Source organism: Gracilinanus agilis, chromosome 5 (genome assembly GCF_016433145.1).
Source record: "Gracilinanus agilis isolate LMUSP501 chromosome 5, AgileGrace, whole genome shotgun sequence".
Classification (NCBI taxonomy): domain Eukaryota; kingdom Metazoa; phylum Chordata; class Mammalia; order Didelphimorphia; family Didelphidae; genus Gracilinanus; species Gracilinanus agilis.
Genome location: NC_058134.1, coordinates 31,183,516 through 31,197,557, shown reverse-complemented (window position 1 = coordinate 31,197,557; position 14,042 = coordinate 31,183,516). Strand labels below are relative to the sequence as shown.

Here is a 14,042-nt window from a genome sequence, read left to right as displayed (position 1 = left end):
AGCTGCTCTGGGTTCAATCGCCGTGAATGGAGCCTAAAGAGGGGATTTTTCAGAAACGCGGGTCACATTTCTTCATTTTTTCAACAAAAATCCCTTCACTGCCTCTTCTGTGCCAGGCACGGGGCATAACAAAGGCCAAGTTACCCAGCCCTGAGCCTTGCTCTGGGACGCAGCAGGGCAGGAAGAGGGCGGGAGGAGGTGGTGGGGACAGAGTGCTGGGGAGGCCGGGGAGCGGCAGGCAGAGAAGATGGCCGGAGCAGAGGCCCGGGGCCAGGATGGAGAATGACTGGCAGAGAGCCCAGGAGATCCGAAGGCTCGTGAGAAAGGGAGTGATGCCTCACGCGCTGTCCTGGGCCTTGAGGTGGAAGAGGGGACACCCTGGGTCAGATCTCACCGGGCCAAGTCAGGAAGCGCCCCTAATAGTCATTATCGCTAACATGCTCAACACGTGTGAGCGTGCTATTATTATCCCCACTTTACAGGGCCGGAGGAGACTGAGGCAGAAAGACATTACATGACTTGCCCAGGGTCACACAGCTAGGAAGTGTCTGAATTTCCTGGTTTTTGAAGCATTGGAACCCAGGCCTAGCTGTCTAACCACTGTAAGTGTAAGATTGAATTTTGCAAACGGAGCCAAGTATGGATACAGCTAGAGATGGAATGGAACTTGGAACAGCCCCATGACCTTGCTGGAATGTGAAGGAGGCTCCATAGGAGGAGGAGCTTTCCAGCTGTCACTTCACTCCTGAACCTACCAGGGTCCAGGGGGGTTGGCTGAAGGGGGTTGGGTGGATCCTGAGTGAATCTGGCTCCTCTGTACCCCTATATCTGGGACTCTTTGGAGGCCACCACGACCAACACCATTTCAACAAGCTTCATTTACCAACACAGAAGACACGGAGCAGCAGTTCTCCATTTTGGCCAGAAAGCCCTGACTCCTGGGGGAGCGGCCCAAAGGGGGGGGGGGGATCTCTCCTTCCCTGATCCTTCTTGAATCATTTATCCCTATTACTTACCTTCTATATTAGTTTAGAGATGAATGATTAGGAGAGTCCCTGAGACCGGACCTCCACAGAAGTCCAGAGCTGCTCTCTCGGGTAGAAGACTACAGTTGACAGTGAAGCTCGTCCCTTCCCCACCATCCTTGATTCCCCAATACCTTTTCCCCTGTACCTTGAATTCATTTATCTTTTAATAAACCCCTGTTAGTTTTGCTAATTAGAGTTGGGAGCTGCTACATTTAGGGGGAGGTGGCGGAGTGGCTGAGGGGAAGGAAGACTGGTGCTGTTCTCCATCTTGTGGGGAAAAGCCCTTTGAAGAGGAGGAGGGGGGGGTCTTTACAGAAGTGGCACAGAAGACTGGGCCTATCCTACTAGGGTGGGGAGTTACTACTTTGGCCCTTTGGTATCTGTCAGGTGGGGTGTTCAAACCCACATCCCATACATCATCAATACTCACTTCCTACACCACTGAGCCCCCTGGTCACCTCCAACCAGGTCCCCCTGCTGGCCCTCTGCTCTGGGCTAACAGCACTGATAAAGACAGTTTGGGAGAGCAAGTGTTCATCTGTCATAACTGCTTTAATTTTGCAAAGTATGCTATTTGTAATGGGCTAAAATTCTTTGTTGAAAGCTGGTATCAAATTATATTTTCTTTTAAATTACTCATTACAAGAACAAAAGAATTATCATTATCAATAGTTTATCATTAATATTCATGAGGCCTTTGATGATAAGGATGTATCAATGTTCAAAGCCATATAGGATAGGAAAAGATGATTGTAACAGATGTCCCATGAATGTTCCCTAGCTCTAGAACCTAAGAAAATGGATTTTTATTTTTAGAGTTGAAAGGTATCTGAGAGAACATCAGGTCCTCGTTTTACAGATGAGGAAACTGAACCTCTAGAGAGATTCCATTATTTGACCAGAGGCAACAAGTCTGCATTTGAACTCAGGACCTATACTCCTTTACTTTTTTCCATTGTATCAGACCTTAAGTTTGAATTTTTTAAAACTGGTCCTTCCACACTGATCATACTAGTAATATTGAATCATTCAAACCCTGGGGAAAATCCTAAAACTCTAGTAACTTTTTAACAAGATCTTGTAATAGTTTAATCTAAGACTATTTTGTCTCCTTGTTAGAAGAAATGGAAAGGTTTGTTTCACTTAAGTGGCTGAGTTGGTCTGACATAATATTTTATTTATAAATTTATTTATCTAGAATATTTTCCCCTGGTTCCATGATTCATGTTCTTTTCCTTCCCTCTTCCCTCCCCCCTCCCAAAGCTGACAAGCAGTTCCATTGGGTTATACATGTATCATCGTTCAAAACCTATTTCCATAATATCACTATTTTCAGTAGAGTGATCTTTTAACATCAAAACCCTAATCATATCCCTATCAAATCATGTGATGGATCCTATTGTAATAATTAAAATGGGTTTGACAAATATAAGAATTTTAAAAGTTGTGGTTGCCGTTTATAATAATTAACTATTAAGTTGAGACCATTAGTAGCTTTAGTAGCTTTATTACAACAAAATAGTCATGGTAAGAGAGGGACATATAGGAAGGAGGTAGAAAATATTGCCTAGCTAAATATACCCTAAATCTGGGTCCGAGTGCCTCCAGACCGCTAATGTGAATCTCACCATCTCGAGAGAGTGTCTTCAGCCAGACATTTCAACAACCAGAGACAGACACAGAAGAGGCTGAGCTGCAAGGGGCAACCTCTCATGCCAAGGAGGCAAGAGTCTCACCCAAGTAAGCATCCCTCTTCAACCCAAGTCTCCAAGGCAGGAAAGCCAAATCTTCACCAGAATCCTAAGTCCAAATCAGGAAGCCGAAATCTGAAACCTCAAAAGATGCTAAGCCGACCAAGAACTCGATCCACTCACAAGGCAAAAGACCGCACAAGATCTCAGGGACCCAGAGGCTCCTGCTTCTGCAGAGTGTTCTCCACCCATCCACTCTCCTCGTCACATCTCAGGAATCAACCACAGTCCCCCAATTTGCCTGGCCCTTCGGGGGGGGGGGGGTGGAGTGCTTGTGGTCCTTTAGGGTTTGAACTTCCTTTTCTAGTAAAAGGTTCTTACTAAGTGTTAACAACAAACTAAGTGTGAAAGGCAGGGACTCGGGGTTCTTGATTGATTAACTTAAAATAGACAAAGAATTTAAATTCTTTCACACTATGTTTTTCTTCTTCTCTAGATATGGAGAGCTTTCTTTCTCATAAGTTCCTCAGCCTTGCTCTGGATCATTGCATTGCTGCTAGTGGAGAAGTCCATTACATTCGATTGTACCACAGTGTATCAGTCTCTGTGTACCATTTTCTCCTGGTTCTGCTCCTTTCACTCTGCATCACTTCCTGGAGGTCTTTCCAGTTCACATGGAATCCCTCCAGTTCATTATTCCTTTGAGCACAATAGTATTCCATCACTAGCAGATACCACAATGTGTTCAGCCATTCCCCAATCTCCTCATTTTCCAGTTTTTTGTCTGGCCATTGATATTCAGCATGTTCACTCATGATCATTTCCCATTTTTCTCTAGGTCACATTTCGGACAAGAATCTATCACTGTAACATTAACAGCCAAGGAGTGATCTGTCTGGACATCCTCAAGGATAACTGGAGTCCAGCCCTCACCATTTCTAAGGTTCTTCTCTCCATCTGCTCACTTCTCACAGATTGCAACCCTGGTAAGTGGCTACAAGTGCCATAGGCACTGGATGCTAATCTAGACCCCGGGCTTGGGCAACTCTTGATGGTCTGGCCCACCTTCTTTTCCTTTCATGAATAATGTTAAATTTCCGTAGGATGTTTCCTGCCCTCTCCTAAATTAAATTCTTCATGGCTTATTTCTTATTGTATGTGTTAGGAGGGGAGGGAGGGATGGGAACAGGCTAGGGAAGAAGAGCACTTATTATATAAATTAAAGAAAAATTCCTCCAGAAGGGAAAGTGCATTTAAGGACAACATGATAAGAGTACATTAAATGCTACAGCCAAATAATAATAAAAATTCAAATTGAAGAGTTTAAGCCTTAATTATATACCTAGGAGAAGATGCTAATTTCAGAAATGTAGGCTATTAAAGTGTGATAACAATCCGATAGCACCTCTGAGACCGAACCCTCCAGCATTCTCACAGTCTCTGAAGAACTGTATGACCAAAACAAACAAACAAACAAACAAAAAGAGAAAAAACCCACCAGTTGGCTTCTTTGCATTGGGAAAGGCCTTAAAACACAGATAGGGCCATACAGCTGCCTAGGAGATAGGAGGGCCTTTCTGAAAGCCATCTGGCTCTCCTGCTAGCTCCTCTCTCTGGCGGAGTGGAATCTCCCCATCCCCTTGCCGGTCTCTTTTCCCACACCAAGATCCCAACTTAGGAGAGCCAGCTGTTCAGTTTTCATTGTGGAGCATCAGTGCCTCAGGAAAAAAAGCAAAGGCTGCTCATCAGATCTCAGTTTATTGTGTTGTTGATTGTCTAGGCTAAGAAATGAATGGAAAAAATGTTCCTAATGCCCATTAGCTCAAAAGGGTGTTGTGGGGACATTTTTTCCTTCTGGAGAGCAGATTAAATGTTTGCCAGCGCCCTGGCTGTTATTGTTCACAGAGGTGGCCATTGGCACAACAAAGATCCCTTGTTGGGCACAGATCTGGGGTGTTCTAGTCCAGGTACAAATGGATTTCTGCAGCCTCTGAGACGAACTGATTCTGAACCTTATTGCCATTTACCCAGAATGTCAGAAAGTTCTCAGGATAGAAACTGGACCCGTGATTTCTCCGGTACAGCCAGTGGTGCCAGCCTCAAATAGAAGGAGGTCCCGGCAATCACAGCAACTTGGAAAACCACAAATTAACCTCATCTTTGTTGCATGGTCCTTTTGTTTATTTTTGTGGTGGTTGTTAAACATTTGCCAGTTTTCTTTTAAATTAGTTCCAATTGACCCCTTCTGGAGTTTCGTATGTCATGGGCCGCACATTTGACAGCTGCTAATAATAGTACTAATAGCTAACATGCATTGGTGCCTAGTGTGTACCAGGCATTGTGCCTTACAGTTATTATCCACATTTTGCAAGTGAGAAAACTGAGGGAGATGGGTTAAGTGATTTGGCCAGAGTCATACAACTAATAAGTATCTGAGGCTGGGTTTGAACTCAGGTCTTCCTGACTCTAGACCCAGTACACTCTCCATTGAACTACCTGGCTATCCCTGTTTTAGGAACTCTGATGCCTTTTCTAAAGTTTGCCACTATTATAAAATACCTCCAAATTCAAGAATAAATGCTACTATGGCCATAGTCATAGAATTTAGGGATGGAATGTTTAATAACTAACATAATTATATGGTCCAGATAAGTGAAGTCCCACGTTGATATAATTTTATTATCAGAAAACACCAAGTATAAAACAAAAATGTATCTTATTTTATAGGAGACAAAATTAATTTCATCAGGTCCAGTTGGCCATAAACCACCCAGACTCTGAACATTTAAAGAGGATCTATACAAATCTTTGCTTAATGCTTTAGGTGAATTAAAGCAAAACTGTTTTAAGATAATTTTCTTTCCCTAACTGACTCCAACTTTAAAATTATAGATCGTTCTGGGACAAAACATTGGCCCCTGCATTTACTCAAGAGCATATATCTAAAATAAAAGATGATCTAATAGTGTATCAGCGTTACTCGCTATAAGGTCCCTTTTCGCTTCTAGGAGATAGGATTTCCTCACCGTGGAAACTGCCTCCAGTACAATCTTTTTTTTTTTTTTCCTTTAAATAAATTCTATCTTAGAATTCATTCTGAGTATGAGTTCCAAGGCAGATGCGTGGTAAGGACTAGGCAATGGAGGGTGAAGTGACTTGCCCAGGGTCACCCAGCTAGAAGTGTCTGAGGCCCCATTTGAACCCAGGACCTCGGGTCTCGGAGCCTGGTTCTCCATCCACTGAGCCACCTTAGCAGTCCCCCTACAGTTTGGAAGCCCCTGGTGGAGGATCCGCTATCAGTGCACGGAGCTTAGCTGGCCTGGTCACTGACGGTTTATCAAGCAGGATCCCTGGCAGTCTCGTCCCAGCTCGGCTTTTCCTCTGACCAACTGACCGTCGGTTGGGGAGGGGGTCGAGGAGGGCCCCTTCGTGGCTGGGCTGCCGGCGTTCCCAGGAGGGGCCGCTAAGAGCAGCCGAGACAGCTGAGTCCAGCGTGGACCGCCAGTGCCCTTTCTTATGGCTTCTCCCATCGTGTTGTCGTCAATACCTCGTGTACAGCATTTGTTTCAGGCGGAAGTCCGCGAGGCTGCTCACAGAACAGGCTGCCCTTCCTGCCTGTGTGCCTCCCTTGTTGCTGCTCCTGCGTCTGTGTCCGTCAAACGCCGCTCGGTCATGGTCCAATCCTTTCCCCTACACGGGAGCGCTGTGGCTGTTATCTCCCTGGTCTGCACAACAGCCTGGGCCCAGCAGCTACTTTTATCCCGTTTAGAGTGGAGGAAGCTGAGCTAGACAGGGTGAGTGGCACAGCCAGTAACTGTGTGAAGCTGGATTTGCACCTGGCTCTTCAGAGCCCAGGCTGGGTCCCCGGCCCTTCCCAAGGCTCCGTGCCCTCTCACTGCCCCAATAACAAGCAGGACAGTTCTCCAGTCCTGGCTGGAGCCCCACCAACTTAGAGTGAATGAATTCCAAATTCGTGAAGAATGAAAACTACCCTGGGACTAGCAGCAACACTCTGAGTGCCACCACTGACTTAGCTCCGGCTTCTGTTTTAAAGGCAAAAATGCTCACGCTTACAGTGCTTGGCAAAGATTCCTCCATCTCAGATTGCCCGGCACCTGCTATTTTTGTATCCAATGCAATTTTGACAGTTTTCCTCCATCCCATTCCTAGAATTTCAACCGATTGGCCTTGTTCCACGACTCTCCTCAGTAAAACAAGCCATCTTTAAAAATTTTTTTTCGTTAAATATTTCCCAATTTCATGATAAAATTTTTTTAACAATCTTTTAAAAAAAATTTAAATTTCCAATTCTCTTCTTCCCCTCCAGCCTTCCCTCCACCTTGAGAAGGCAATTTTATTTTGATTATACATATGAGGGCATAAAAGACATATTTCAGTGTTAGCCATATTGTAAAAGAAAATACAAACAAAACAATACAATGAAAATAAAGTTTTTAAAAAGTGTGCTTCTGTCTGTATTCAGAGTTCAACCATTCTCTCTCTGGAGGCGGAGAGCATGAGAACATCCTGGGTCCTTTGGAGTCTTCTTGGATCGTGGTCTTGGCCATCTGAGTCTTCCACAGGGGATCATCCTTGTAGTATTGCTGTTGTTGGGAGCAGCGTTCTCCTGCTTCTGCTCGCTTCGTTTTTGTCAGTTTTTCTGAAACCAATCCCCTCTTCATTTTTTTGCATAGATATTTTATTTTACCAATTACATGTACCATTTTCCACATAAGAGTTCCAAAGTGATAGGATCCAAATTTTCTCCCTTCCCTGGCCCTTCCCAGAGATGGTAAGCAATTCAATCTGGGTCATACATGTATTCTCATGCAAAGCAAACTTCCGTATTGGCCATTGTTCTAAGAGAATACTTGTATAAAACAAAAACCTCAAAAAAAAAAACCAAATAAATGAAAGTGAGAAATCATAGGCTTCGATCTGCATTCTGACTCCCAACAGTTTTTTCTCTGGAGGTGGCCAGCATCCTTTGCCCTAAGTCCCTGGGGAATCGTCCTGGATTGTGGTGTTGCTGAGAGGAGCGAAGGCTTTCCTAGCTGGTCATCTCACGGTATTCCCGTTACTGCGTACCAAGTTCTCCTGGTTGTGCTTGTTTCACTCTGCATTCGTTCATGGAGGTCTTTGCAGCTCTTTCTGAAATCATGCTGCTCATTATACTAGCACAATAGTATCCCATCACCATCATATACTACAGTTTATTCAGCCTTTCCCCAATTGAAGGACATCTACTCAGTTTCTAATTTTTTGCCACCATAAAAAAGGGCTGTTTTAAATATTCTTGTAAAGGTCATTTTCCCTTTTTAAAAAATCTCTTTGAGATACAGATGTAGTAATGTTACTGGATCAAAAGATACACATTGTTTTATAGCCCTTTGGGCATAGTTCCAAATTGCCCTCCAAAATGGTTAGAGAAGTTTACAACTCCACCAACAATGCATTAGTGTCCCAATTTTACCACACATCCTCTCAACATTTTGCACTTTCCTTTCCTGTCATATCAGCCAACCCGATAGGTATGAGCCGGTACCTTAATTTGCGTTTCTCTAATTAAGAGTGCTTTGGAATGTTTTTCCACCTGATTATTAATAACTTTGATTTCTTGATCTAAAAACTGCTTATGCTGGGGGCAGCTGGATGGCTCAGTGGATTGAGAGCCAGATTCAGAGATGGGAAGTCCTGGGTTCAAATCTAGACTCACTCAGACACTTCCTAGCCGTGTGACCCTGGGCAAGTCACTTGACCCCCATTGCCTACCCTTACCACTCTTCTTCCTTGGAACCAATACATAGTACTGATTCCAAGACAAAAGGTAAGGGTTTAAAAAATAAAGAAATAAATAAAATAAAAACTGCTAATGCTATCCTTTGACCATTTATCAATTGGTGAATGACTTATATTCTTATAAATTTGACTTCATTCTCTATATACTTGGCAGATTAGACCTTTATCAGAGAAATTTGTTATAAAATTTTTTCCTCAGTTTGATGTTACCCTTCTAATCTTGATTATATTGGTTTTGTTTATATAAAAGATTTTTAATGTAATATAATCAAAAGTATTCATTTTATAACTTATAGTGCTCTCTGTCTCTGGTCTTATCTTCCCTTCTCCATAGATCTAATTTATTTATGGTATATCACATTTCACACCTAAATCTTATGGCCATTTTGGCCCTACTTTGGTATAGAGTGTGAGATATTGATCTCTAACTAGTTTCTGCAGTACTGTTTTCCAGTTTTCCCAGAAATTTTTTCCAGATATTCTTGGAATATTCCAAATAGTTCTCATTCCCAAAACTGGGATGCTTGGGTTTATCAAACACTAGATTGCTAAGGTCTTTTAGCCCTAATCCATTCCATTGATCCACCAGTCTATTTCTTAGCCATTACCAGATTGTTTTGATGATTACTGCTTTATAGTACAGTTTGAGATCTAGCATTGCTAGGCCACCATCCTTCACATTTTTTTTTTTCATTAATTCCCTTGATATTCTCGATCTTTGTTCTTCCAGGTAAATTTTGTTATTATTGTTTCTAGTTCTATAAAATAATTTTGGTAGTTTGATCGGCATGGAACTGAGTAAGTAAATTAATTTAAATAAGATTGTCATTTTTATTATATTAGCTCAGCCTACCCATGAGCAATTAATTTTTTTTCCAGTGGTTTAGATCTGACTTTGTGCGAAAAGTGTTTTGTAATTGTGTTCATATAATTCCTATATTTGTCTTGGCAAGTAGATTCCCAGGCATTTTATGTTGTTTAAGAGTTATTTTAAATGGAATTTCTCTTTCTCCCTCATCATTTCTAATAGCACAATCATGTACCACAACTTGTTCAACCATTTTCCAGTTAATGGACATCTCTGCAATTTACAATTTGCCACCATGCAGAGACTAATATGAGTATTTTTGTACAAATAGATCCTTTTCCATTTTCTTTTGTCTTTTTGGGATATACACTTAAGTGGTGTTATTACTTGGTCATAGAATATACATAGTTTTATAACCCTTTAGACATAGTTTTAAATTGTTCTCCTTAATGGTTGAACCAGGTCGCAATTCCACTAAATATGTTAGTGTCTCAATTTTTCCATATCTCCTCTAGGATTCATCATTTTCCTTTTGTGTCATGTTAGCCAATCTGAGAGGTTTGAAGTGGAACTTCAGAGTTATTTTAATTTTCATTAATCAGTAGTAATTTAGAGGCTTTTTCATATAACTTGGTTGCTTTATTTTCTTCTCAAAACTGCCTGTTCATATCCTTTGACTGTTTATGAATTAGAGAATGGCTTTTATTTTTATAATTTTGGCTCAGTTCCAATGTAGTTGAATAATGAGGCCTTTAAAGATCAAAGAAATTTACTACAAAATTTTTTCCCAGTTTCCCTCTTTCCTTCTAATTTATGCTATATTAATTTTGTGCTTCATTTCACATGACCCAAATGGTCTGTTTCATATCCCTTCTATTTCTTCTCTGGACATAAACTCTTCCCCTTTCCATAGATGTAACTTACCTTTTCCATGCTTCCCTAATCATGATATCACCCTTCATGCCTAAATCATTCACCTATTTTGTGTATACAGTGTGAGATGTTGGCCTCCAGTCCTGACTCTATGACCACATTTTGGGATTTCCTCGTCAAAGATACTGGAGCGGTTTGCCATTTCCTTCTCCGTCTCATTTTACAAGTGAGAGACTGAGCAAATTAAGTTACGGGGTTAAGTGATTTGCCCAGACTTACACAGCTGGCCAGTGTCTGAGGCCAGATTTGAACTCATGAATGAAGTTGTCTTGATTCCAAGCCCAGAGCCCTGCTCCTGCGCGGCCTGGCTGCTGCCAAACTGCCTTCTGGTTTTCTTAGCAATTTTTGTCTTAAGGTTTTGCCTCAGAAGCTTAACTCTTTGGATTGATCAAACACTAGATTTACTTATGGTCATTTGCTACTGTGTATTGTGAAACTAATCCATTCCACTCACCCAGTCTCTGTTTCTTTGCTAGTACGAGATTATTTTGATGACTACCACTGTAATATAATTTGAAATCTGAACTACTAGTCTCCCTTCCCTAACATTTTTTTATTGATTCCCCTGGTATTCTTGGCCTTTTGTTCTTCCAGATGAAAGTTATTATTTTTTTTTCTAGCTCTACAAAATAATTCTTTGATTGGCATGGCACTGAATAAGTAAATTAACAGATAAAATTGTGATTGTTATTATATTGGGTTGGCCTCCCAGTGAGCATTTACTATTTCTCCAATTGTTTAGATCTGTCTTTCTTTGTGTAAAGTATCTTGTAATCGTATTCATATAATCTCCAGGTTTTTCTTGTCAGGTAGACTCGTTAGTATTTTATACGGTCTGCAGTTATTTAAAGTGGGATTTTTTTTAACCTCTTCCTGCTGGATTTTGCTGGTAGTATGTAGAAATGCTGATGAATTATGTTAGTTTATTTGATATCTTGAAACATAATTATTTCAACTTGTATTTTAGTTGATTCTCTAGGGTTCTTTAAGCATAACATCATATGATCTGCAAAATTTCTTTTTCTTCTCTTACTGTGATAGTTAACATCTCTAGTACAATACTGAATAATAATGGTAATCATGAAGATCCCTACTTCTCCCCCTGTTATTACCAGGAAGGCTTCAACTTTATCCCCATTAAAGATAATTCTTGCTCTTGATTTTACTACTTTTCATTTTTTAAAAGATTGCATTGCTTCATGTCCTTTCTAGGGATTTTAATTGGAATAAGGGTCATATTTCATCAAAGTTTTTTTCTACATCTATTGATATGTGATTTTTGTTGGTTTTATTATTAATATGGTCAATTATACTCATATTTTCTTTAATGTTGAACTAACCCTGCGTTCCTGATCATTGCATATGATCTTTGTGATATTTTTGCTATAATCTCCTTGTTGGTATTTTATTTAACATTTTTGCATCAATATTCTTTAAGAAAATTGGGCTTTAGTTTTCTTTCTTTGTCTTTGCTCTCCCTAGTTTAGGTACCAACACTATATTTGCATCATAAAAGGATACGGGTAGGACTCCTTTACCTATTTTTTCAAATAGTTTATTTAGAATTAATTGTACCTTAAATGTTTGGTAGAGTTCCTTTGTGGATCTATCTGGTCCTGGAGATTTTTTTCTTAGAATGCTTATTTATGACTTGTTCAATGTCTTTATTTAAGATAGGGCCATTTAAGTATTTTATTTCTTTTGTTAATCAGAGGAATTTATATTTTTGTAAATAATTATCTATTTCACTTAGATTATCAACTTTACTGACATATAATTGGGCAGAATAACTTCTACAAATTGCTTTAATTTCATCTTCTTTGGTAGTGCATTTTCCCTTTTTATTTTTGATACTAGTAAATATCCTTATTAGGTCAATGGAATTTTTTATCTTTCAAATTTTTTTTGTTTATTTCAAATGAGGATTTTTTTCTTGCTTAAGAGGAAGTATTTTTTATTTAAATTTGGTTGTTATATTAAAATACTCATTTAATGCTCTCTCTTCCTCCCCCCCCCATTAGAGAAAGCATCATATGATGAAAAAAAATGTATGTATCTATATATATAAACTGTCTTATTTATATTTATCAGTTCTTTCTCTGGAGGTGGACATATACAAGTCATTCTACAAACAATATTTCTGTTGTATATAGCATTCTCTTAGTTATGCTTGTTTTACTCTTCATAATTTCAGATAGATCTTTCCATTTTTTTTCAAAATTAACCTGCTTATCATTTTTTGCAGTCCAGTATTCCATCACAATTAATCATATGCCAAAACTCGTTTTGTCACTCCCCAATTGATGGGCAACCCTTCAATTTCAAGTTCTTTGCTACCACAAAGAGAGCAGCTAGAGATATTTTAGAACATATAGGGTTTTTTTCCTTTTTTCCCTGATCATTCTCTGTTTATCCTCTCTTTTTATCCCATCCTTCTTTTAAAATCTGTTTTGCTTCTAACATTGCCGTCTCTTTTATCCACCTGCCTCCCTCTTTTTTTACTCATCCCCTTCCCCTCCTGTTTCCATATTGGGCAAGATAACTTTCTATTACCAGTTGAGAAAGAGAGAGAGAGAGAGAGAGAGAGAGAGAGAGAGAGAGAAAGAAAGAGAGAGAGAGAGTGTGTGTGTGTGTGTGTGTGTGTGTGTGTGTGTATTATATATAGTTCCCCCTTTTTTAACAAATTTAGATGCATCAGATTGAAACATTGCCCTCCATATTCCCTTCCACTATAAAAGTTCTTTTTCACCTAGCTGGTTTTTTTACTTCCTGCAATCATAATGAACTCTTTACTCACCCTTTTTCTGTAGAGAATCTTTCTCACTACCCTAATTGTAATGAAATTCTTAAGTCATAGATATAACCTTCCCATGTAGGAATATAGATAGTTTAACCTAATTGAGTCTCTTATGATTTCTCTTTCCTTTTTAGCTCTTTATGCTTCTCTTGAGTCTTGTTTTTGAAAATCAGATTTTCTGTTCAGCTTTGGTCTTTTCATTTAGAATGCTTGAAAGTCTTCTATTTCATTAAGTATCCATTTTTCCCCTTGTAAGATTATATTAGTTTTGTTGAGTAAGTTATTCTTGGTTATAATTCCAGCTTTTTTGACTCCTAGAATATTTGAAGCCCTCTGTTCCTTTTATGTAGTGACTACTAAATCTGGTATGATCCTTTCTGTGGCTACATGGAGTCTGAATTTCTTTCTGGCTTCTTTCTCTTTGACCTGGGATTTGGGAAATTTTCTTTTGGGATCTATTTCAGGTGGCAACTGGTGGACTCTTTCATTTACCCTCTGGTTTGAGGATATGGGGACAGTTTTCCTTGATAACTTCTTGAAATATGATATGTAGGCTCTTTCTTTGATCATGAACTTCACATAATCCAATAATTATTAAATTACTTCTCCTTGTTCTATTATCCAGATAAGTTTTCCAATGAGACATCCCATTTTCTTCTGTTTTTCATATTTTTGCTTTTATTTTGTTTCTTGGCATCTCATAATCATAGCTTGAACTTACCCATTCTTATTTTTAAGAAATTATTTTCTTCAGTGAGTTTTTGTACCTCTTTTTCCATTAGACCTATTCTGTTTTTTAAAGTGCTTTTTTCTTCAGTATTTTTATGTCTCTCTTACCAAGTTAGGAATTGTCTTTTCATATTTTTTTTCCTTTGCTATCATTTCTTTGTCTAATTTTTCCCCTACTATTCTTATTTGGTTTTGAAAGTCACTTTGCTCTTCTAGGAATTCTTGTTGGACTTGTGTCTAATTCACCTCCCCCTCCC

General features: G+C 39.6%; 1 protein-coding gene across 1 annotated transcript in view; it reads left to right on the top strand.

Moving 5' to 3' along the window:
* LOC123249129 (ubiquitin-conjugating enzyme E2 E2) overlaps positions 1-14,042 on the top strand; it is a 334,090-nt gene that overhangs the window by 295,112 nt on the left and 24,936 nt on the right. The window contains exon 4 of the mRNA XM_044678116.1: positions 3,558-3,705. Within this exon, the coding sequence (XP_044534051.1) occupies positions 3,558-3,705 (148 nt within the window). The remainder of the gene's footprint in view (positions 1-3,557; positions 3,706-14,042) is intronic.